At 33.5% G+C, this 26,383-nt stretch overlaps 1 protein-coding gene across 2 annotated transcripts; it reads right to left on the bottom strand.

Annotated features, from left to right (window-relative positions):
* Positions 1-974: 974 nt before the first annotated feature.
* LOC149490281 (alpha-tocopherol transfer protein-like) lies at positions 975-15,246 on the bottom strand. Of its 2 annotated transcripts, none has more exons than XM_089702377.1 (6): positions 15,165-15,246; positions 7,092-7,236; positions 5,617-5,711; positions 1,980-2,130; positions 1,556-1,749; positions 975-1,323 (listed from the first exon to the last, which is right to left on the bottom strand). In XM_089702377.1, the coding sequence occupies exons 2-6, from the start codon at positions 7,228-7,230 to the stop codon at positions 976-978; spliced, it is 927 nt and encodes a 308-aa protein (XP_089558503.1). In that variant the 5' UTR covers positions 7,231-7,236; positions 15,165-15,246; the 3' UTR covers position 975. The 2 variants fall into 2 exon arrangements, with proteins under 2 accessions (XP_089558503.1, XP_089558494.1); XM_089702368.1 differs by lacking the exon at positions 15,165-15,246 and adding an exon at positions 8,550-8,576.
* Positions 15,247-26,383: the final 11,137 nt, after the last annotated feature.

The following is a 26,383-nucleotide window of genomic DNA, read 5'->3' as shown; positions in this document are numbered from 1 at the left end:
AATTTGTTCATTAATTACTCTAATTTAATAACTATATAAAACAAATCAGCTAGTACTACAAATTGGCAATGAAGGCAATGTAAGGTAACCTTCGGAACACCAATTATATATTTTATCACAGGCATTTGACGAATTATTCTGAATCTAAATCTAGTCTTAAATAAATTAAAATTATTATTACTCGAACGTACCCAAGACACATCATGTTATTTTTAATAGAACAAAAAATACAAACCCGAAATGCTTTTTACATTTCTTACTTAACCTTTACGGAGTTTGTTTATTATTTATTTTTAAATAAATGTACATTTTCAATTAATTTTATTCTCTTGCTCTCAGTGTCTAAATTCTAATTCTTAGAAAACAAGAAATGGACACATCTTTCATATGTATTACAAAAATAAATACAATACTTTCATATTTTTAGGTATTAATTTTTGGGCGGTCTTTGATAAATAATAATTAAAACCTTATATTTAATATTTTCTATATACTACATAACTACATGCTATTGTACATGCATGATTTTTCTGTTGCCTAAAATCAAGACCTAAAACGAATCATATTCTTATTCATCTGTCAGTAATTTCCATTATTTTAACTATTAATTGATAAACTTTTTTGTGAAAAACAAGATTACAGCGTACGCTGGAACGTGTTGGAGCAGAACTAATATTCAGTTTACTTAATTTGCTAATGTATTCTACTACAGTCATAAAATTGTCTTAAATAATATTTCATACTAACAATTTCATAAGAATTATTTAATGAATTATTAGTATGACAAAGAAATTTTCGTGTATTGTGTTTCTGATATTTCTATTCATTTGTCAAATACTCCTTACAACAAAGCTCACATTAGGCAAATTACTATAACAATATAATAAAATATCATTAAGTTAATTACCCTGCAATCGGCATTATAATAAAAATAACGACTTGAACAAAATCCAGAAATACAAGGCTGTATCTAACTCAAGAAAGTTCAACGCCTTCTTCCTTGAGTCGACTCACAACTTCAGAGCCGAGTTCTTCAGCGCGAAACTTGTAACCGCATGAAATAGTTTCTTTAGCAATTGTATAGTTATGTCTCAAAGATTCCAACCAGCCAGTATAACTGAAGTCTGGCCACACTCCCCCATATCTCTCTGGTAAGTACTCCGGTCTAATATGCTTGTGGAGAGATGTGACGTCATAGCCGTGGAAGAATATTCTAGAACGCATGTCCGCGGTGAGGAACGGCTTGAAGATGTTGTACATTTTGTCGAACACCCACGAGTGGTTGATGATGTGTATCGCGTATGTGGTCGCTGGGAAGCTCGACTGAAACATGTTATTAATACTTGAGAATTTATCTTAGTAAATATACTGGTAGGTGGAAAAGCACATATTTTTGGGGAAATAGTTTTTCAGTTAATAATATCAGAGGGACAGTTGACTTGAACGTTTTTTTTTCGCATATTTTTTCTCTTATATAAAACAAAATCGACTTCATGCAATTATAGTACAAACGAAAACAAAAAATGCAGTTCATAATTAAACAAAAAATAATTACCACCAATAATTTGACGATCTTAGACGCAACGGAGGGAGTTATTTGCCAAGCATGTTGTAGGCCAATATCTTCCAAATCAAACAGAGCCACTCCGCCCAGGATTTGAGTGCGAACTTCTAGGACTCCAATTTCCAATGCGAATATGGTTGCTTTGAATAAATCGTCTACTGGTATCGTTTTTGCATCCCAACATCCTAAAAAAATGATTGATTATATTAGTATTTCGTTTAGTTTCAAGCGTTCCAAAAAAGGTTGATACATATGATTTTTTCGTACGTTTATCGTTATCAAATATTCTTTATCATATATTTAACTAAATTGAATTGCATTGTTGATAATTTTCAATAACAAATTATGTAATTCAATAATCCTTATTATTATTATTATTTTCATAATAAAATTGAAACACTAACTTAACACTTACCAATTCTGAACAACAGAAGTCTTCTGCCATCCTGATCACGATATGGTGGTACAGATATGACATGAGAATCACCAATTTTCCTTAAATCTAATGGATATATGTTTTCGAACAACTCAGGGTTTTCCTCTTTGAAGTTATAATAATTGACGATCTACAAAAATAAAAATTAATTAAAAATTTTTCTTGAAAATATCTTCACTGCAACTTAGTTATTTATTTTGTATTTCGCTTCAAATGTCTAATAATTAATTAACGCAGATTTCTAAGTAAATAAGCTACTTAAAACTCAGGTACGTAAAGCTGGCGATGAAAAATTAGCGAAATTAAAAAAAAACAACACCAGAATTTGTTGCTTATTTGTTGCTAATTAGTTGCTATAATGACGATTTTGTTGCTCAACCCGTTCGCTGAAAATCAGCAACAGTTCTAGCTTAACGTTAAGGTAGCGTGAAGAAATCGGAAAAAGGGATGGATCGTTGCAAAAATGCAGGTGAATTTGTTGCTAATTTGTTGCTGCATAAAAACAGTGAAAATTTTGAATTTTTTTCATTGGCGCCAAAAATAACACTGGCCACGTCAACTTAATTGTCGATTTTCGGTAGTGAAACATAAAAAAAAATTTGTTGCTCCTCACATCGTTCACTGGCACAGTGTACAGAGCCAGCAACAAAATAGAAACCGGAAGTAGAGTTAATTTTGAAACTGGTTTGGTAGAAAATCGTCCACGCCAGCTTAACTGTCGATTTTCGGTAGTGAAACATAAAAAAAAAATTTGTTGCTCCTCACATCGTTCACTGGCACAGTGTGCAGAGCCAGCAACAAAATAGAAACCGGAAGTAGAGTTAATTTTGAAACCAGTTAGCTAGAAAATCGTCCACGCCAGCTCAACTGTCGATTTTCGGTAGTGAAACATAAAAAAAAATTTGTTGCTCCTCACATCGTTCACTGGCACAGTGTACAGAGCCAGCAACAAAATAGAAAACGGAAGTAGAGTTAATTTTGAAACCGGTTTGCTAGAAATTCGTCCACGCCAGCTTAACTGTCGATTTTCGGTAGTTAAACATAAAAAAAAATTTGTTGCTCCTCACATCGTTCACTGGCACAGTGTACAGAGCCAGCAACAAAATAGAAACCGGAAGTAGAGTTAATTTTGAAACCGGTTTGCTAGAAATTCGTCAATTTATTAACTCTACTTCCGATTTCTATTTTGTTGCTGGCTCTGTACACTGTGTCAGTGAACGATGTGAGGAGCAACAATTTTTTTTTTATGTTTCACTACCGAAAACCGACAGTTAAGCTGGCGTGGACGATTTTCTAGCACACCGGTTTCAAAATTAACTCTACTTCCGGTTTCTATTTTGTTGCTGGCTCTGCACACTGTGCCAGTGAACGATGTGAGGAGCAACAAATTTTTTTTTTATGTTTCACTACCGAAAATCGACAGTTAAGCTGGCGTGGAAGATTTTCTAGCAAACCGGTTTCAAAATTAACTCTACTTCCGGTTTCTATTTTGTTGCTGGCTCTGCACACTGTGCCAGTGAACGATGTGAGGAGCAACAAATTTTTTTTTTATGTTTCACTACCGAAAATGGACAGTTGAGCTGGCGTGGACGATTTTCTAGCAAACCGGTTTCAAAATTAACTCTACTTCCGGTTTCTATTTTGTTGCTGGCTCTGCACACTGTGCCAGTGAACGATGTGAGGAGCAACATTTTTTTTTATGTTTCACTACCGAAAATCGACAGTTGAGCTGGCGTGGACGATTTTCTAGCAAACCGGTTTCAAAATTAACTCTACTTCCGGTTTCTATTTTGTTGCTGGCTCTGCACACTATGCCAGTGAACGATGTGAGGAGCAACAAATTTTTTTTTTATGTTTCACTACCGAAAATCGACAGATAAGCTGGCGTGGATGATTTTCTAGCAAACCGGTTTCAAAATTAACTCTACTTCCGGTTTCTATTTTGTTGCTGGCTCTGCACACTATGCCAGTGAACGATGTGAGGAGCAACAAATTTTTTTTTTACGTTTCACTACCGAAAATCGACTGATAAGCTGGCGTGGATGATTTTCTAGCAAACCGGTTTCAAAATTAACTCTACTTCCGGTTTCTATTTTGTTGCTGGCTCTGCACACTGTGCCAGTGAACGATGTGAGGAGCAACAAATTTTTTTTTTATGTTTCACTACCGAAAATCGACAGTTAAGCTGGCGTGGACGATTTTCTAGCAAACCGGTTTCAAAATTAACTCTACTTTCGGTTTCTATTTTGTTGCTGGCTCTGCACACTGTGCCAGTGAACGATGTGAGGAGCAACAAATTTTTTTTTTATGTTTCACTACCGAAAATCGACAGTTAAGCTGGCGTGGACGATTTTCTAGCAAACCGGTTTCAAAATTAACTCTACTTCCGGTTTCTATTTTGTTGCTGGCTCTGCACACTGTGCCAGTGAACGATGTGAGGAGCAACAAATTTTTTTTTTATGTTTTACTACCGAAAATCGACAGTTAAGCTGGCGTGGACGATTTTCTAGCAAACCGGTTTCAAAATTAACTCTACTTCCGGTTTCTATTTTGTTGCTGGCTCTGTACATTGTGCCAGTGATCGATGTGAGGAGCAACAAATTTTTATTTTATGTTTCACTACCGAAAATCGACAGTTAAGCTGGCGTGGACGATTTTCTAGCAAACCGGTTTCAAAATTAACTCTACTTCCGGTTTCTATTTTGTTGCTGGCTCTGCACACTGTGCCAGTGAACGATGTGAGGAGCAACAAATTTTTTTTTTATGTTTCACTACCGAAAATCGACAGTGAAGCTGGCGTGGACGATTTTCTAGCAAACCGGTTTCAAAATTAACTCTACTTCCGGTTTCTATTTTGTTGCTGGCTCTGCACACTGTGCCAGTGAACGATGTGAGGAGCAACAAATTTTTTTTTATGTTTCACTACCGAAAATCGACAGATAAGCTGGCGTGGACGATTTTCTAGCAAACCGGTTTCAAAATTAACTCTACTTCCGGTTTCTATTTTGTTGCTGGCTCTGCACACTGTGCCAGTGAACGATGTGAGGAGCAACAAATTTTTTTTTTATGTTTTACTACCGAAAACCGACAGTTAAGCTGGCGTGGACGATTTTCTAGCACACCGGTTTCAAAATTAACTCTACTTCCGGTTTCTATTTTGTTGCTGGCTCTGCACACTGTGCCAGTGAACGATGTGAGGAGCAACAAATTTTTTTTTTATGTTTCACTACCGAAAATCGACAATTAAGTTGACGTGGCCAGTGTTATTTTTGGCGCCAATGAAAAAAATTCAAAATTTTCACTGTTTTTATGCAGCAACAAATTAGCAACAAATTCACCTGCATTTTTGCAACGATCCATCCCTTTTTCCGATTTCTTCACGCTACCTTAACGTTAAGCTAGAACTGTTGCTGATTTTCAGCGAACGGGTTGAGCAACAAAATCGTCATTATAGCAACTAATTAGCAACAAATAAGCAACAAATTCTGGTGTTGTTTTTTTTTAATTTCGCTAATTTTTCATCGCCAGCTTTACGTACCTTTAAAACTCCTTTGAAAGCAAATTCCTATGCAGGTTTTATATTAAAGTTTAAATTCCAGTTATATTTTATATTTACCAATCTATGCGCTCTTTGTGGTATAAAATTGCGGGCTCTTAGAAATCGAGTTAAAAATTCGTCATCCATACGATGAGGCGTGCATTCTCCTCTTTCTGAAATAGAAACGTAACTAATGAATACATTATATTGCACTCTTTTTCGTAAGAACTGGACAAGCAAGATTGACTAAAGTCTCGGCATTTTTAAGCAGATCGTGTAATTTATTCATTTTGAGGTTACGATAATCCTTTTAAACATATAATATCAAATTAGGTAAAATTTAAAATAACGAGCTTGAAAATAAACGCAAGCGTTCGTTCTCACACCTCGAGGACACCGAGTGAGCTGGAGCGGGTCGCTGATAATAATTTTAAATAATAATTTTTAGTAAAAAACAATATCTAGACTAAAGTCAGATCATAAACTTTATAATAAAGTAAGACTATGATTTGAATTCTCCCACAGAATATTAAATAGCGCCTTGTAATTAAATAATTCATTACTATCTACATATTTTAAAAGAAAATTATACTTTATATGTATTATATAATTAGTATCTACCTGTAATCGGTGCCAAAAGGCGATCAATTTTATAAAAATTATGATAATGGTCAAGATCGTACGAAACTGGAACGTCCTCGAATAATTACACTGTTTATCGTAATTTTATCTCATTACCAAGTAACAACATAATGTACTTAATTATTCAATCGATCCTTACCTATTCTTTGGTTCTTTATGTCATATCCATACTAATATTATAAATGCGAAAGTAACTCTGTCTGTCTGTCTGTTACTCAATCACGCCTAAACTACTGAACCAATTTGCATGAAATTTGGTATGGAGATATTTTGATACCCGAGAAAGGACAAAGGCTACCTTTTATTGCGAAATATGTACCACGGGCGAAGCCGGGGCAGACCTCTAGTTTATAATATGTCACATCTTTGTCTAATAATATTGTTTTCAAAGTCGTTAGTAAAATTTCTATCAGTAAATATAATAGAAAGGTTATTAGAAATTAATTTTCATTTTAAGGTTACTTCCATTGTTGAGTTTATTTTTAAATTAGTTAGTGTCGCTGGAGTTACACGTGCCTCTTTGATACCCCCTATCATCTAACCAAAACGATTCGCCTTGGCACCGATAGCAAAACAATTCGAATTGATTTCATTTCTATTCCCATGGTCGTCAGAGTCACGTCCAGTGTATAGAGTTTCATTATTATGTTTTACAAATTTGAAGTTTTTTAGTAGAAAGAAGAATTTACTATGCCAGCATATTTTTTTTAATAATCCTTACTTATTTTATAAATTCGAATGTGTGGTTTTGTTTGTTTTTTTTTTTTTTAATTTTTTAATCTCGCAACGGAGCAATTCTGTTATTATTTTAAATTTGTGTCTGGAGATAGAAGACTAGATAGTGATATAAACCATTTGAACTTTGCGAGCGAAGCCGCGGGCGGAAAGCTAGTTATTTTAAATATCATTACCATATATCATTTCTCTTAATTCATAAATAGCTTGCAAGCGTGTGTTGGGGTCTTCGCCGCATTCTTTCCGCGCGTACTCCAGCAGCTCCGGTGGTGGTTCACCGAGCTCCAACTCGATACTGTAGTCCGGGGTCGGCATGGTTACCTTGAACAAAATATATTTCATATTAATTAGCAATATAATTTTATAATCATACCTACTACATACCTATCCATAATTTAGGGTTTACACTATTTTAATATTGCTGTCTATATGCTACTGGTCCCAGTAATATTATAAATTCAAAAGTTTGTAAGAACGTATGTATCGATGTATGTTTTTTAATTTTTCACGCGAAAACCATTTAACAGATTTTGATGGTACTTGGTTAGAGATGTAGCCTATTTACCAGAATTACACATAAGCTATAAAAATAATTGCTTTGCCGGTAGGTATGTCCGCGGGTGAAATCGCGCGGCACAGCTAGTATCAATATAACCTTTGTTGATTCATCTAATAATACGTTTGGATGAATAATTTAATTTCAAAGTGTAACAATCCTTTTAGCGTAGGCACAATAAATAATACTCCAACAAAAATATATCATCAAAGCAAATATAATGAAAAGAGAGTATTATGTGTGCATATCAGTTACAATTTAAAAGTCAAAGGTCGCCCAAGTATGGGCAGTAAAATAATTAAACCAAATTGAAGTGACGTCAACAACGTCAATCATGAAATCAATACTTATGTGCTCATGGAGTAAATGGTTAACTTTTTTATATTTTTCGTTAGGATGTATCATAAATTATATTACACGGATTTAGCAATAAGGAAAAATGTTGAGTACCTATACTTAGATATGAAGTCACAAAATCAGCAACATATAAAGTCGAACTTATGTACAGTGATAATAATTGTCTATGATTACACATAATTCAGGCAAACTTATGATTTCTTGGATAATAAAGAACTTTATTGATTATACTATATAGAATACCTATGTAAATTATTGTGATGCAACAAAATAGTAATATGAAAATCGTATTTTAGATAAATATTAAATATTTCTAACTATATTGACTGAAAATTATTACAATATGTACATTAATTCAGTCAATTACAACAAATTACACAATTCATTACAATATATGTAGTAGATATTATTTAACGAAGCTTTTTTTTTAATTTGCAAATTTTTTTATAAATATGACATCTTAACACTTTTATCATTCATTGTCTGTATAAATAAACAGAAAAAATATTATAGTACAAAATATCTACTTGCTTAAATATTATACAAATCCATTTTCATAATAGAAATATCAAACTATTGTTGAATTGAAATATATGGGTAAAGTAAAAGTTTTTAATCGCTTCCTCACGTAAAAACGTGAAAATTTTAATTCGATTGTTCAAGTAGATACATTAAAAACTATAAATGGATCGTATGGTATAATTATGTCTAATTTACTTACCGTATTACTCATAACTTTTTATTTTTATAGTCCGAGATTATATATTGCGCTAATTACATAACGTGGTTTAAATGAAGCGGGCGCACAATACAAAATTGAAAAAAACAATATTTTAATCACGATATCCATTCACTACTATATAATCGCTAGATAATAATAGATAACCACAAAAAATAACTGATATTTCCATTTTTATAGCGATATAAAAACGTACTTTCTCTAATATATTCGTGATAAATCCATCATAATCCCATGTAATATTTTACTAATTACCTTCACCAGAAAGGTCCATTTATAAAAATTTCCAATACACGATTATCGGGACATTATTGTACAAATTATTTTGTAAGTTAGAGAATTTAATTGGCACCTATAACAGCTTTCCGTCAGCAGCTTTAAATACGTTCACTTGTTTTTACAGCTGTTTCTTACGAATACATACGAATTTAATGTTTTTTTTTTATATGGGTCATAATAATCATATCTTGTTATTAATTCATTAATAATGATTATAGTCTTACTGAATGTGGGTACAACTAAGTAAGACCGAATAAAATATAAAGAACAGATATAGAGACAGCTCGCAAGCATATAAATTAGATTTTTTTTTTTCATTTCATTAATTAAATATAATTAGCTAATATTTAATGCTGAAATAAGTACGCCGTTCCACTCAATAAAGTGAGATTAAAATATTTAAATGATATTATTTTTATTTTATATTACTTGATATAAATTAATAAGATGTCTCAATTACACCTTTAATTACACCGCAACTTGGATTTAACAAGTCTGCTTGTATAGTTTTGACTTATCAATTTATAAAAGGTAGGAAGTATTAAACCTATCCCTTATAAGAAAGCGGGAGGTGGAGCTATCTGCTCAATTTATCGATAGGGTCAGAAAGGGAAAGGCGTGAAAGCAGACTGAAATGTGAACAAGCCCAACTAGTCACGTTGCATTAGGACTTAGGAGACTGCTTTCCTGCAATATTTTGCGAATGGTTAATGTCTTTATGCTAAACGTTAGAAACTCGTGGTATAACTTGTTCCTTATCCATATCCACATAAAAATTGTAAACTTCTTCATACTTATTCGTAAGATAATAACTTTTATCACTGAAGAGGTAGTCCTATATATCAAATGTTCTTAGTAGTATTGTTTCTATGTCACTCAAACTGTTACTACTTTTATTGAAGTACCTAGTTATGCTAATTTCATAGTTTTTACACTTTCTGGTAATTACCGTCTGCGAAATTTTCATGAGGCATATCAATTGTCAAAAAAAATCCGTTAAAAATCTACAACGGAATCCCTTTTTTCATTTGCTATACAGCCTATAAGGACTATTTTTAAATTATAAAATTTAGCTAGTTCAAGGCAATTCTATAAGAGTGCTCTATTGGTTACTTGATAGTTCACCAAATGCTGGCTGGATCACCTTGGGATTATTAAAACTACCTTTAATAACATCGCTGGGCAAGTGTTGTTGCCCTTTAGAGGCCTATATGTCAATTTTTAAGTGTTCTTTAAATAATAAACTCAAAGTCAATCTCAAAACTTTGTATTTAGATATTTTTTTTTATAAATATAGATATTTTCTCAAATTTCGATTCGGAATGACGTTGGGGTACTATTGGAAGTAATAAAATGATCTCGAAAAATTATTCCCTAGATGATAAATTTTAGCTATTCAAGTATTGGTAGTTGTTCAATTATAATTTTGCAACACTTTTTTCTTTATATTCTTTTTTCTACCATTCTCTTACGTACATAAAGTGTCTTCTACATCAAGTAGTAATTGTCGGACCCGTCACAGTGAACAAAGGAAAATGTCCAAATCATTTGTGACGTAGATTTCAGTAATCGTGTAACGAAATACACATCTACTTTATCACTATGTAATTTGGCTATAGGATTTCTAATTATCCTTCCAGTTAATCAGATTCTTTGTAATATAACACTGTTATAGATACACTGATAAAAATGATGCAAGGGAACGGATGAAGTTATTGGTAATTATGTAGTACTTGGCCTTCTTACTTCTAAGCCAATCATATAAACTTAAGTGACCTCAAATTTGTAAAGTTAAAAATATTATGTTTAATTTACATATTTAACATTAGAAAATAAGTAGTTTGTTTGGAAATATTGTATTTGACCGTGGAATAAATAATTTTTGTACTTGAACTTATGCGTAAAATAAGTGTTTCTTTCATTATTTCTTAACGATAATAGATAACAATTAACGTATAATACAGTAAAATATGGACAAATTAAAGCTTGCTAGCATTCGGATATTTATTCATATTTTATTCTAATCTGAAACAATTTATATAGTGTTCAATTGCATATAATATAAGTAATAAGATGATAATTCGCTACGCGTCAGCAGTCAGCATCTAAAATATGAACAGCTTGTAAAGTTTATTGGGTCTCTAATTAAATCTCCTTGAATTTAAGGAGTTTGCCTTTTTGTTATTCAAAGGACTCTTCTTGGAAACCGATCTACATTTAGCGGATTGCAAAATAAAACCGGTCAGAATGAAAGGTGAAGGCCCGTATTCACCATTGTCGTGAAAGGATTCAAATATCACGATGTATTGTGATACATTTATGGAACCAAAATAAAATTTACAAGCCGAATAACATAAAGGTTCCACCAAATTTTGAAATATAGACATTGGAGCTTTCAATTCTCAATGCTATAATAATTTACCACGAACATTACATTATTATATGAACGAGTAAAGAACGTAAAAAGAAAAGTTTGTGCCGTTTGGAGCAATATTCTTTCTTTTTATTTTACTTATCTTATCGCCTCTAAAAATATTTAAAATAAGCTATGTAAACGAAATAAAAATATATAAACAACTTAAATTCCTGAAGCATCTATTCCTCTGTATAAATAATTGTTAAAATAGAGATAGATATCTGTAGATATTCTTGTAACATAAAACTTTAATTGCTCAATTACCAATTTTACTGTGCATTTTTTGTCTGAAGATGCTTTTTTAGAAGCATAACAACTGTCATTAATGAATTATTAATTCGTCTTGGCTGACTTTTGTTATGCAGCTTTTTCCTTTTCAGTTTTCAGTTTTTTATTAATTATTTAATTATAATATATAAGTAATCTTTGAAAATAATGATTATCTCGCAAATGCAATTTATCATTTACAAACATCGGCAAATAATAATATTTGGTAAATATTCTTCATGAACTTTATGTTGAATAAGAATAATTCCCGACGTATTGCAAGGTCAAGCTTTGGATGCATTTATCATTTCATTCCAACCTCGACTTTTTGACGACTCTCAGGAATCGTGCGCAGTCAACAAACTGGTTACCCTTGGCCGTTACTGAATCAAGACTTGCTGAATATATCAATAAATCGCACTGCATCTCCAAACATTCCCTGGGATTATGGATATGATATGACATGAAATAAACGAAAAATTATATACAGAAGGACTTCACCCATCTGATAACAATTGAATATAATATTATATTGAATAAATAAAAGAGGAGTACTAGAAACTGCTGATCATACATTAAAATTAAATAATATGAGATTGAAAGGCAAAAAATTAAAACATTACATTATAATAAATTTGCATACTTGGTTAATGCAGTGTTCCCACTTTATTTATACATGTTTTACAAAAAAAGGTCAAAGATCAAAAAGTAACACATGCAAATGAATTAATAGACGATTAAATCATTTGCAATCGGATGTGCACCATGTCTATTAATGTCTATTAATGCATTTTAATGTAACTTTGTAGATACTTTATTAATAAACGCAATCAATACATGCACGTATAAATAAAGCATACTGTTAAATGTTAATATCTAAATAAGACAATTCCTCACAATTGGTCCATTAAATAATAATTAGCTTTAAATTATTAAAATATGCATAGGTCATGTTCCTAAAATAGCGTAGAATACAACTCTGGGCTAGAAATCTAAATTTACTAGATGCAAGAGAAATATTTATGTGTTAGTGCTAGGGTTTAATATTATGAATTATTACTAAGTTTGGTCGTTGTATATTGAAGCTAAATTATCATCATGTTCGGATGTGATGCATTAGTACGAGTATTAGGAGTTGTGATATATTAGAGTATGTGATTAAAGATCTGACCCTGTAAGTAAATAATATTTCATGTTCAAAGCTATTACGACAGTTATGCAGACTTATGAAAACGATAGGGTTGGCAGCTCCTATATTTCCAAATAAAATCAATAAAGTTAGTTAAGTACTTTATGTTATTATGTATAAATATTAATTATACTAGTAACATACAATACTCGTATTACCTATATGTAAATGTTCGACATTTCGTACAAACTATATACTAAAGATAATTTTTCAATTTAATAATCAAAATATTAATCAAAGTAGGTATCATATTTTAACAGAAATTGTTAAATAACCTGGTCAAAAAATACGTCAGCTAACAATTGACTGTTATACTATGAACATGAACATGATGATCAAACTATGTGTGTACAAAAACTAAATTCCGCAGTGTAAAAATTCCTGGTTGTAACTTGTAAATCATGTTTGTAAATATAAGGTTGGGTCGCCTAAGATCGGATGTGACATAAGATCGGATGCATGGAATAACTCGCAAACTAGGCAATATTCTCTACTGCTACCAACACTACTAGATCCGCCATTTTGTTCTGCCCCTCTCTTCACTCTGCGGCCGGCCAGCGACCAGACGGGACGTGTACACAGGTGATTCAGCAGAAAAAGTGTATTTTGTGGCCAAAATCGTTGATCCGATCTTACCTACAAAATTTTGATGGCTCATTGTGGAGAGTACTTTCATTGAAATAATGTAATTAATTATTTTGGGGCAGAATTAGCGAATCCTCTTTCCTATACTTTGATTACGCCTAGGACGTTCACAACCCAAGATCCGATCTTCCCTCCCAATGCCGAAGATCGGATCGAAGTTTAGCTCTTGACTGCGCCTTATGCAATAATGCGCAATAATTATTAACTTTTAATATATTTAACTATCCAATGACGCTATGACTATCAGACCTTAGGTACATTTTCATTATTTAGTCCTAGAACACGGAGGATAAAAGTTTGAAAACTTAATTAGGATGAGGAGGGAAGACCGGACTAAAAAAACGCAATAAAAAAAAAACTTCTTTGTCAAATTTTTTGAGGAATTTCCTGACTCAATCATTGATGCTCAATGTATGGACGTAAGTCCGGATGTTTTCCTAATGTTAACATTATTATTAAACGCATAGAAGTAAAGATACTACATAGTCCGATCTTCGGCCGAACTGTTATTTTCTTCACTATGGTAAGTCGAAAAAAGTCTGCTTTTTAGGCTCTAAATTTGCTTAGATAGATAGCATCTACGCAAACCAAAAAATTAGGGGTTAAACAATATTTTATTGTCATCAATTTACAGTTGACCGCAACAGAAAAACGACATCGAATCATGAGAAATAAAATAAAAAATACAGTACGTATAAAATTTTCGGCATATGCGTCCGATCTTAGGCGACCCAACCTTACTGTAACTCGATAAAAATAAACAAAGGAATGACGCAGCCCTACAGAGTCAACACGTGCGCCGGCAGCCAAGGTCACCCACTCGACCAATGACCAATGCCCACTCGCGTTCGTATATTTATTGCATATCACATCTCTCCGTAAAAAGCATTAAGCATGCATTTCTTTTTTATTATTTTAATGTACTGATGGTTATGAGGGAGGTGATGAGCCGGAGCTTTTTTCGCGGTTGACTCATCTATCTTTAAATAATTATCTTCTTTTTTAATGAATAACGAAATGTATATAAAAATTATGTTATGAAAACTTAATTAGATTATAGTTTTTATGATACGCAAAACTCTAGCTAATAAGCATTTTTTATATCAATTTTTTTATGAGTATCAGAAACTATACCAAGGTACCTATTATATTTTAAGAACATGCTAAAATTGCAAAAGAAAGGCATTAAGTAATTTCAGTAGGTACGTACATCGAAATGTTGTTAGATCAATAAAAAATATCAAAACCAAAATTAGAATGTTTTATTTTGATTGGTAAGTAGGTAGGTATTTAATTTCCGTGTAACCAAAGAAACTAAATTTTGGTGAAAAACTATTTTCCTTAGTTATTTTTAAATGTAACATTATTTAAAAATAGCCTTAAAAATAAAAATAGGTACATTATACTGTAGGTATACAAAACGATCAACATTTCCACGTGAATTACAGATCAGTTATCTATTTATGAAAACAAAGGAACTTCACAATTTGCACTTGCACAAAAGTACATTGTTGTGAACGTTATCGCAAAATTGAAACTAGAGCGATGGACTTGTAAACTTACTGTAACATACTATTGTGTATTCTTTACTATTACCATGCTATTACTTAATAAATATTAGAATTACATCAAACAATACTTAAAAAAAAAATCCGCGTAAAAGAAAATAATTTTGCCGGTCGGCATAATGTTAATTGTATTTATTTTTCCACTCACTGAACGCCATCTAATCCAATCACACAAAAGTATAAATAACTCCGAGTTTCAGTGTAAATTCAGACATATACTTTCAAAAACTTACCCCTGTAAAAAATACACGCTACGCGCGCTCACCGCGGCGTCGCAAAAAGCACTGTGAATAGGACTCCGGCGCATTACTTCTTAGTTCTTCAATGTATCAGCCTCGTATAATTCACACACACTCGCCCTCAATTAGCATATACACTATTCAGTCAATATTGAACCTATACCAACATATTCTGTTCAGACTCAGAAAACAGTAAATAAATATTGTGTTTGTGGTAGCAAATCTAAGTACATTATTCAATATTCTATTTATAGTAGAGGTGTGTTATATATCTTGTATAGACATTTTAAATTGTACTCCTCCTCCGAGTAGGTATATGGAATGATGCGTTTCCGCAATAAAATAAAAATTAAATACAAAGAAAGAATAGATACGATTGAATTGCATTGATTTATCAACCGCGAGTTATGAGTTATGACTTATGACCTAAGTGAAAAGTTTACAGGAGTTACTTACTTATTACTTACACTGCATACTTATTTGTACATTTCTTTTTTCAAAATTTTCGCAGTGAATAAGATTTAACCTTGAGTGAATATTATTACCATAATTTTATTTTCTTATTCCTTTAAGGGCCGATTTTACAATCCTTGGATAAAAACTTACAATAAAATATTACACGATAATATTGAAGTGCCACCTGTCAACTATCAAATACGGGCAATCATTTAGAATACATTTTGGTAGTTAAATAATTAATACGTTATTCGACGAATATGTTTTATTCAAGGATTGAAAAATCAGCCCCAATTCTATGAAATCTTGTTGACATTTGTCAACAAATAATATTCAAATTCAACAAAATATTTTCATACCATATTCCCTTCATTACTTTAATGTTCATTAACCTTGTAACGTATTGCACTCATATTTTATATTACTACCTCTCTCATCCGTTTTGGTATGTACCTACTATGTAGGTATATTTGGGCTTTACCCACTGTTCAACTTTTTGTCCATATTTAAATAAATTAAGCAAAAACAACGTACGGTACGGTTTGGCCTAAAACAAAAAGAGCACCGTAATTTTTATTGAACATGTCATGAACGTTTTCATTGTTAAGGGTAAAAAATCAAATGACAGCTTGATTGACAATAAAAAAGAATAATTTGGAAAATCCAAAAGTGCACGCCTCATAATTTTTTTTTAATAAATATTTATTAATTATTATTTTTGTTTATTTAATAACAATTAAACCACATCGAATCAGACCCTGAAAAATGAAAGGGTTCTATTCCTGAGCATACTCAAGCGTAAGAGAAAAAAAAAGACTCGATTAGTAAAGTATTTCGGTCGCTATCGTGTTAACAAGAAAAAGGATCCGCACATACAGACACACGGACGTCCAAGACAGAACTTTTTTAAACTGTTTTTTAACTAGTTTAAATAACAAAAATGACATCAAAAATATCATGAACGTTAAAAATAGTGTTTTTTCTTAATATGTGTGTGTATGTATTATCTTACAAGTGCAATGTATGATACATAAAGACATTTTAAGTTTGAAAAATCAGATGTTTTGCGCGAAGTGACAGTAGTACCCTTTTTTTTTTTTTTTCAAGTGGGGAAATCTTGCCTAAGATACCCACGGCTCCCGGGGAAGGAGCCGTGGGTTATGTCGGATTCCTACCGACCAAAACCCCACCGTGTACAACGCGCTGCTTTAGACGGGATGCGGGTACACATTTGCAATCTTCCGCATGTCCCGCCCAGCAGTTGCCCGTTTCCAGGCCCTCCGCCACTTGCCCGTTTCCAGGCCCTCCACCAAATGCCCACCCCGGGGCGGCGCAAGCTGTACACGAGCTCACGCCACCCGCTCGCCGATGATGGATTGTTCCCCGTTCCATCATCGGCGTTCCCCAAACCCTCGACCCCAGCACCGACCGGCCGAAGGGCGCGCGCCGAAAGGCCCTCTGAAACGTGATTCACGCGTCGAAGGACCCTCCGGCGCACTTTTATAGAGGTTTCCCTCGCAGCCCCCACCTCACACCAGAGGTGGCGGCCCTCGGTCCGGCCCCACGGACCGGATTACGAGTTGGCAGACGGCTGTCGCAGGACAGCCGCCGCCCTACTCCCACCTACAGGAGTCACCGCGTGTCACAAAAGTGACGCGTCGGGATCCCGCCCCCTGTTTTGTTGGTAGTTAGACTACCAACAAAAAACAACGCGCGCGGCCTCTGGCCGCCATCCACCGCCGCAAAGCGCAGCCCCCTGCCAGTCGGTCGGAACGAGACCCAAACGAGCCCCGATCGACCTTCCAACCCCATTTTGCCCAGCCAAATTGCCAGGCCGCGACCACTAGCCGCCATACCTCGCCGTACCACAACGGCACCTGAGCCAATCCTGGCCCCCCGGAGGATCCTAGCCAGCTAGCCAGCCATCCAGCCAGCCAGCCAGCCAGCCGGACAACCAGCCGGTGACAGCAAGCCAGCCAGCCGCCGCGGCTCAAAGCAGCCAGCCAGCCAACCGGTGGGACAGCCGGTTTCAGCCAGCCTGCCAGCCGGCCCCCTAGCCAGCCAGCGAGGCAGCCGGTGTGACCAGCCGGTTCCAGCCAGCCCGGCCAGCCGGCCTTCAAGCCAGCCAGCCAGCTATATGGATCCCTGGCCGTCGAACCAATCGTGTCGTCAGACGACAGACCGGCCTTTCAGCCCCTCCGCGTCCAATTAGCTTCACTCAGAGTACACAAGTGCACTCCAAGCTACTGAGCCCCCCCGGCCACGACAAGGCTTGGAACTGATGGGGGGGAAGTGACAGTAGTACCCACCTCAACGCTTCGCTTATGAGGCGTGCAAAATATCGATTGTTTGTCGAATATTAACTGAGAATAGTTATGTAAAGTAATGTATTAAAATTATTATTGAGTACCTATAGTTAAGTATTTATACGGGGGTTAAAAATTATATGACTATCTTAAACCTATGCCTAGAAGTTAAATCCTGGTTACCATATGAAAAGTTTTAGCTCCGCCAATAAACAAAAATTGTTAACAGAAGAAGGAGGAGGTTCATGGTCAAAATTGTCAAACATTCAATAATACAGTTTATAATTTATTAGCTGTTCCCCTAGTTTCACTCGCATTGCTCCGCTCCTGTTGGTCTAAGCGTGATGATATATAGCCTTTCTAGATAAATTGGCTATCTAACACCAAAATATTTTTTTTTCAATCGGATGAGTAGTTCCTGAGATTAATGCGCGTGCGATGCGCGTTCAAACAAACAAACTCTTCAGCTTTATAATACACTAGCTTCCGCCTACGACTTTGTACGTGCATCCCCGTTTTTCCCCGTTCCCGCAAGAATTTCGGGAAATCCTTTCTTAGCGGATGCCTACGTCCTATATATATATATATATATACTAGTATAGAATCTGAAGAATTTCAAAATACATGTTATTTTAATTTATTATATGGCGTGGGTGTCTACATAATACAAAAATGCTATTATCCATTTGCCTGGCAATAAATTGACTTCGAAAGAAAATTAAAATATTATTTTTATAATACTAATTAAAATCCAATAGAAATAAAATATTTTGATGTATTTAGTAGAATCATTCAGAAATACTGAACGTTGAATCTCATAAAATTTATATTAATGTATATCTATCAGTTATCTAATTCTTAACTATTGCAATAAAATAGTTGGCAACATAGTTTATTTTATATTTAAAGGTCTCTATTGCCTTTATAGTTTATGATAGACAACTATGGACATCCGAGCCTTTGCGTATAAAATGTATTTTTTTCTGCAAGATTTTTCACATGAAAAATGTGCTGAAAACAAAAAAATCATAAGCTTAAAAAGTAATTAGTAATTACTTACTCAACGTTTTGCACTTCTTATGTTCTTCGTTGGTTTTTTTTCATCTCATCAATCGATATTAAAATTAATGTATTATAATAAATTAAATTAATTAATCGATGTAAAAACCAAACAAAAGCTTTACCTTATTTTTGACTCATTTTTGTAAATGTCGGTACATAAACAAAAAAATTACCTTATTTTTTTATGATGATTTTATTACTTTTTAATTTGTATGTTAAATCCATAAATGAATTAATCAATTGCAGCTGTTTTAAAATTTTATACACAATCATTTTCACTTATAATTGCTACAGTTTTTCACTTCACATAATATATTTGGCTGCAATTTATTTATCAACGTATTACGTAAGTTAAAGCCTTATAAAGCTCCAGTGCCTAAATCAGTATTTCTTTCTACAAAGAATATAAATAAAAACGAATCTAAAGATAACTTAAATAAATTTATTTTTCTTTTTCTGAAACCGGGGTCGCAATTCAATTATCATGAGCCAGTTTTCGTTGAATATGAATAGATAAAAAGCAATTTATTTCTCTATATGGTAAGATTTATTACAAAAAATGCAATCTCTTTCGCAACCTAACATTTTATATGAAATGCATCACCATAACCATTACGATAAACTTTGGTTGCCAATTTAGAAAAAAAGGCTATGAACATAATAAATTAATTTTAATATCCATAAACAATATTGCTTAACTTTCACTTTTAAAAATTTAAATTCAATATCTAATCTCCTGAATCTTCAGCCTCGGTAAAATATGCGTACGCCCAGAGAACGGAAGCCTTCATTCGGCTGATTTCAAATAGGTAGTTTCATCACTTGATACTTGCTCGAAGCGTACCAGGCCCCGTCTCCTAAAATCCTCACCAGATCTTCTTGAATAACCCAACTATACGTTCCCTGAGCTCGCTAATTATGTATCAGATTTTGGTGTACCGGTTAATTTTTAATTTCCATAGACTAGAAGAAAATTGCACCCATTTCAAACTTGTTAAGAGTACAACACTTACACAATATTGAGAACAATGAATGCCACCAACACATAAAGTAATTACCCACTTATATGTTGAAATAAATAAGTGGCCCTTATTTTGTTTTGAGTAAAATTATGTGTTTCATAAAACATTTCAAGTATGCAGTGCCTGAATGTCATAAAAATTTGATTGTGAAAATTGAGAAAATTCAAGGTTTTAAAAATAACATTTATGCAGCCTTCAAAGAAATAATTTATACATACTTAATGCTATTTTTTGCCCAGTCATGTGTTGCAACCAAAAAATCTTTCAACATTTTATTGGAACAATTACTGAACTTTTGGTATTTTCCACTGCTCTACCATTCGTTGAATTCTCTCTTCTTATATATAAAATTCTCGTGTCACAATGTTAGTCTGCATACTCCTCCGAAACGGGTGGACCGATTCTCATGAAATTTTCTGTGCATATCGGGTAAGTCTGAGAATCGGCCAACATCTATTTTTCATATGTACCACGGGCGAAGCCGGGGCGGACCGCTAGTCTTATATATAAAATTCTCGTGTCACAATGTTAGTCTGCATACTCCTCCGAAACGGGTGGACCGATTCTCATGAAATTTTCTGTGCATATCGGGTAAGTCTGAGAATCGGCCAACATCTATTTTATAAATCTTTATAATTTTGATATACATATATACATTGTTAAGCGTCGCATTCATGGTAGGTAAACATTTGCTTATCAAAAACTAGCTTTCCGCCCGCGGCTTCGCCCGCTTTGTCTAAAACATAATAAATTATATACTAAAACCTTCCTCTTGAATCACTCTATCTATTAAAAAACCGCATCAAAATCCGTTGCGTAGTTTTAAAGATTTAAGCATACATAAGGACATAGGGACAGAGGAAGCGACTTTGTTTTATACTATGTAGTAAAGTTCTACCAATATGTTGAAAAGTTGCAGTTATACCAAATACATATAATATAACAAACGTTATTAAATAAAAATTCAATTCAATTCATTTTACCTCAATTTAGATTGATATTTATGCTTCAGACTAAGATTAATTTACATTTGAAGTTGCGAAAGACAAGCGTTTTTTACATAACACAAATATTTCAAGAAATAAATTTCAATTATAAATGAGCAGAACGTAATAACTAATAAGGTTTCTCGCTTACAGGAACATTGACAACAGACAAAATAATCCATACTAATATGTATTATAAATGCGAAAGTAACTCTGTCTGTCTGTCTGTTACTCAATCACGCCTAAACTACTAAACCAATTTGCATGAAATTTTGTACGGAGATATTTTGATATCCGAGAAAGGACATAGGCTACTTTTTATTGCGAAATATGTACCACGGGCGAAGCCGGGGCGGACCTCTAGTGAACAATAAAATTTTAAAGTGTGATTATCAAATGTAGGTCAGCCGTATAGAACACACAAATAAGACTTATATTTGAACTTTTCTTTGTCTTAATTAAAAAGCATATCACCGTGAGAAAGTAATTCAGCTTTAAAAAGTAACATTATTTCAATGCTAACCTGTCTTACATTTTCACCAGATCATATTATAAAAACAGTGATTGTGTAAACTCAAAAATATCTTAGCATGAGGCAAAATAATATGTGCCATATATCATTTACTAAAAAGAAATATGTATATGTCGTGGTCATATCGTAGATTTGATCATTTCATGATATGAGTGGCCATTTCACGAAATGGTCGCATATCGTGAAATGGCCAATTTAGTTTGGCCACATCATGATGTGGTTTGGGCAGATCAATGATAAGAAATCGTTTCACGATATGGCCAATTAACGCACGGTTTTTTCATGAAATGATCAAAATTATTTGATCATATCGTAAAATAGTTACATTAATCGTTGGTAGAGGCGCTGCAAGCTCTGTGTTCAGTGTTTATGTGATAAGATGGCGGCCGCTGGCGAAAATTAAATTATTCGCAGTTAAAAACTTCATAATTCGTTTAAGGGTGCTATAACAGTTTTTCAACAAAAACCGCTATTTTACGGTACAATTTTAACTCAAAGCACTTACACGTGAGAACAAAGTAATATCTTAATTTAAAGATAATATATTCAGTTCTACGATCATCTTATAAAAATTGTACGACGTCATACAAAATTGTCACTGAAATACGATTTTCCCAGCACAATGATCGCATAAAATGCAAAAAAATGGGGTCTAAAACGGTACACTTTTAAGAAAATTAAAAGCCTAATCTAAATTCTTACCTATAAATTATTGAGGGATATATAGTCCTTTATAGATTGAGATAATTTTTTTGTATCTAAATCAAAATTTTATTTCAATTATAAGCTAAATTAAAAATACTTGTCGATTTCTTCATACATTTTGCTCTCGCGGGTCGTCAGACCGCGCTCAGAAGCGCTCTTGGAAGGACGGGTGTATCGCTCCTCGTCCCAAAAATAAAAACGAATTAGAAAAAGATTATTGTGCGTATACTGTCGTTTTCGTGATTTGAAATATTTGATACTTTATAAGAGTAAACTGTATAAGTTTCATATTCCAGTTATTTGTAATTTAAAATTATGTTTTAAAAATTATGTTGACTGAGATTCTCTTTTTTTATGGGTTGTTGAACGGATTGGTGGGGTAAAGCAATTTGACAAAACTTAAATCCAAGATGGCGCCGACGAAAATTTTACATCTTTTCATCATGGGTGTCATTTTCATGGTTTTTGGGGTAGCTATTAACTAATATGAGGTCAAAACTAAAATCCAAGATGGCGCCGACGAAAATTTTACATCTTTTCGTCATGGGTGTCATTTTCATGGTTTTTGGGGTAGCTATTAACCAATATGAGGTCAAAAATAAAATCCAAGATGGCGCCGACGAAAATTTTACATCTTTTCATCATGGGTGTCATTTTCATGGTTTTTGGGGTAGCTATTAACTAATATGAGGTCAAAACTAAAATCCAAGATGGCGCCGACGAAAATTTTACATCTTTTCGTCATGGGTATCATTTTCATGGTTTTTGGGGTAGCTATTAACCAATATGAGGTCAAAAATAAAATCCAAGATGGCGCCGACGAAAATTTTACATCTTTCCGTGATGGGTGTCATTTTCATAGTTTTTGGGGTGGATATTACGCAATATGAGGTCAGAACTAAAATCCAAGATGGCGCCGGTAAAAATTTGACATCTTTTCGTCATGGGTGTCATTTTCATGGTTTTTGGGGTAGCTATTAACTAATATGAGGTCAAAACTAAAATCCAAGATGGCGCCGACGAAAATTTTACATCTTTTCGTCATGGGTGTCATTTTCATGGTTTTTGGGGTAGCTATTAACCAATATGAGGTCAAAACTAAAATCCAAGATGGCGCCGACGAAAATTTTACATCTTTTCGTCATGGGTGTCATTTTCATGGTTTTTGGGGTAGCTATTAACCAATATGAGGTCAAAACTAAAATCCAAGATGGCGCCGACGAAAATTTTACATCTTTTCGTCATGGGTGTCATTTTCATGGTTTTTGGGGTAGCTATTAACCAATATGAGGTCAAAAATAAAATCCAAGATGGCGCCGACGAAAATTTTACATCTTTCCGTGATGGGTGTCATTTTCATGATTTTTGGGGTGGATATTACGCAATATGAGGTCAGAACTAAAATCCAAGATGGCGCCGATGAAAATTTGACATCTTTTCGTCATGGGTGTCATTTTCATGGTTTTTGGGGTAGCTATTAACCAATATGAGGTCAAAAATAAAATCCAAGATGGCGCCGACGAAAATTTTACATCTTTTCGTCATGGGTGTCATTTTCATGGTTTTTGGGGTAGCTATTAACCAATATGAGGTCAAACATATAATCCAAGATGGCGCCGACGAAAATCTGTTATTTTATTTTAGTTTACTTCTTTATTATTAAGAAAATTACACCTATGACGACAAGATGTCAAATTTTCGTCGGCGCCATCTTGGATTTTGGTTTTAACCTCATATTCGATAATAGCTACCCCAAAAACCATGAAAATGACACCCATCACGAAAAAAGTCAAATTTTCGTCGGCGCCATCTTGGATTTTGGTTTTAACCTCATATTCGTTAATAGCTACCCCAAAAACCATGAAAATGACACCCATCACGAAAAAAGTCAAATTTTCGTCGGCGCCATCTTGGATTTTAGTTTTGACCTCATATTTGTTAAGAGCTACTCCAAAACCTTGAAAATGACACCCATGACGAAAAGATGTAAAATTTTCGTCGGCGCCATCTTGGATTTTAGTTTTGACCTCATATTGGTTAATAGCTACCCCAAAAACTACCCACACTTGCAAATGTGTTTGCTACGTAGGAAAAGTTCAGATTTAAGAGTATCCTAGGTAATGTGTTATGTGACGAATACCTATAATTTATTTCATTCCGACTATTTTTCGGAATAACATACATTTACTAAGAATTGTATACAATGCCGGATTTAATACAGTGCCGGTAACATCATATTATGTATGATAATAATTCTACATTTCTTAAAAAGCTTTGATATTGTATACAATTCATAGATTATTATTCAATGAAATAATGATGTAAAATAGTCACACTTTTTTAAGTTATTTGAATATACTAACATACTTATTAGGATCGTACCTACTAATAAAAGTAACAAAATGAATTTTTAAAGTTCATAGTAATCTTCTGGAATCAATTTCAATAAAAATACATAATATCAAAAATTAAAAATAATATCAAGTATGAAGATGGTCTATAAAATGGAATGCGCTATGTTTACGTGAGCGTGATATTGCCGCGAACAAAGTTACGTCGTTAGATACCTAAATTTGAGTAACGCAGATTTGTGACAGCGTCCTTAATAACAATATTATGAAGAAAGTCATAGCAAAGAATTTACGACGAAGAGGTACGAGTACTATGGAAAATGTGGATATCTTATATGTATTTAAGAAAAAATGCGACTTAAATAAAATAATTTAAGAAACTACTAACTACGATATTATTATAATTGTTTGTTTTTTAAAAAGCGATTCGCTTCTGGCACTCGCCGGCCGCTGCCGCGGCACGCTCGCTTTGCTCGCTCGGCTCGTGCGTTGTTTATCAAAGTCTAACCTAACCTAACCTAACTGTTTTCTATTGCAAAAACGATTCGCTTCTGGCATTCGCCGGCCGCTGCCGCGGCACTAACTTTAATGACATTAAACAAGTTTTTAGAATATAGTTATTCTGAATTTTTTTAATATTTTATGGACTCTTTATATTTTATACGATCTGGCCAAATGTGGATGACCAAATCGTGAAACGTTGACGATTTAACGATCTGATCAAACTATGTTGGCCATTTCACGATATGCGACCATTTCGTGAAATGGCCACTCATATCATGAAATGATCAAATCTACGATATGACCACGACATATATTATACCAGCAATTATTAAAATAATATCGCCCTTGGCATTATAATCTCGCAACAAAATTATATTGACTAATATTTCTCTTTTACTTCAAATGACAAGTGTGTTAATGAGTTGCAGACATTATAAAAATAAATAACAAGAAATAATAACTATAAAACATCAACAACAGAACTACTAACATATTATAATCCACTCCATCTGAAATAGCCCGTTTAGCCAACATATCTACTCGCTCGTTATGTTCAAGTCCACAATGAGATGGAATCGACTGTTATTTAATAGTTTTGGAATTACCAGTTAAATTTAAAATATGACTCAAAATGGTGTAAGTAATAGATGCCTTTAGAAAATACATATATGAATTACAGAATATAAGCTCGTAACTATAAAATAGTACCTATGTATCTCAAAATGATATTGGAGATGGAGAGAGAATTGTTAAAATATTTATAAATAGGTATGTAAAATCTGTAGGTATTCATTATACATATACAGCATGTTACTAATAAAATATTTTGTTTTTGTCGATAAGTATATATAATTTATACTTAATATTTGGATAAAAATAATTGACACTCCTTGAAATAAATAAAAATTCACTGAATTCAAAAGTACCAGCTGAGGCTTGAACTTAAAATGTCATTTTTTTATTGAAGTTGTAATAAATAAAACACACTTAATTACCTGAGAATAAGAGTACCAAATCTGGCAAATTCTTTCACATACTTACAGAAATTTTACTTTTTGAAATTTTGCACTTTATTTAACTCATCGTAGTTAGGCATTTATTTTACCAATTCCAAGCAGACACGCCAATAATTATATTAATTCAGAATTAATCGTTAGGATTCATTGCGTAATATCTAATTGAAAACTTTTTTTTCTGCAATTTTGAATAAAGAACATAAATGTGCGGAAATTGTAAAATAAGATGAAAATAATTTTTCTAACGGATCATTTTTATATTATTTAGTAAAC

The sequence above is a fragment of the Colias philodice genome, chromosome 2 (assembly GCF_061535455.1).
Source record: "Colias philodice isolate Cphi_HAF_F1 chromosome 2, ilColPhil1 Martin Lab GWU primary, whole genome shotgun sequence".
NCBI classification, from domain to species: domain Eukaryota; kingdom Metazoa; phylum Arthropoda; class Insecta; order Lepidoptera; family Pieridae; genus Colias; species Colias philodice.
Note: the sequence above shows the minus strand (reverse complement) of the source record. Positions and strands in the feature narration are given on the sequence as shown.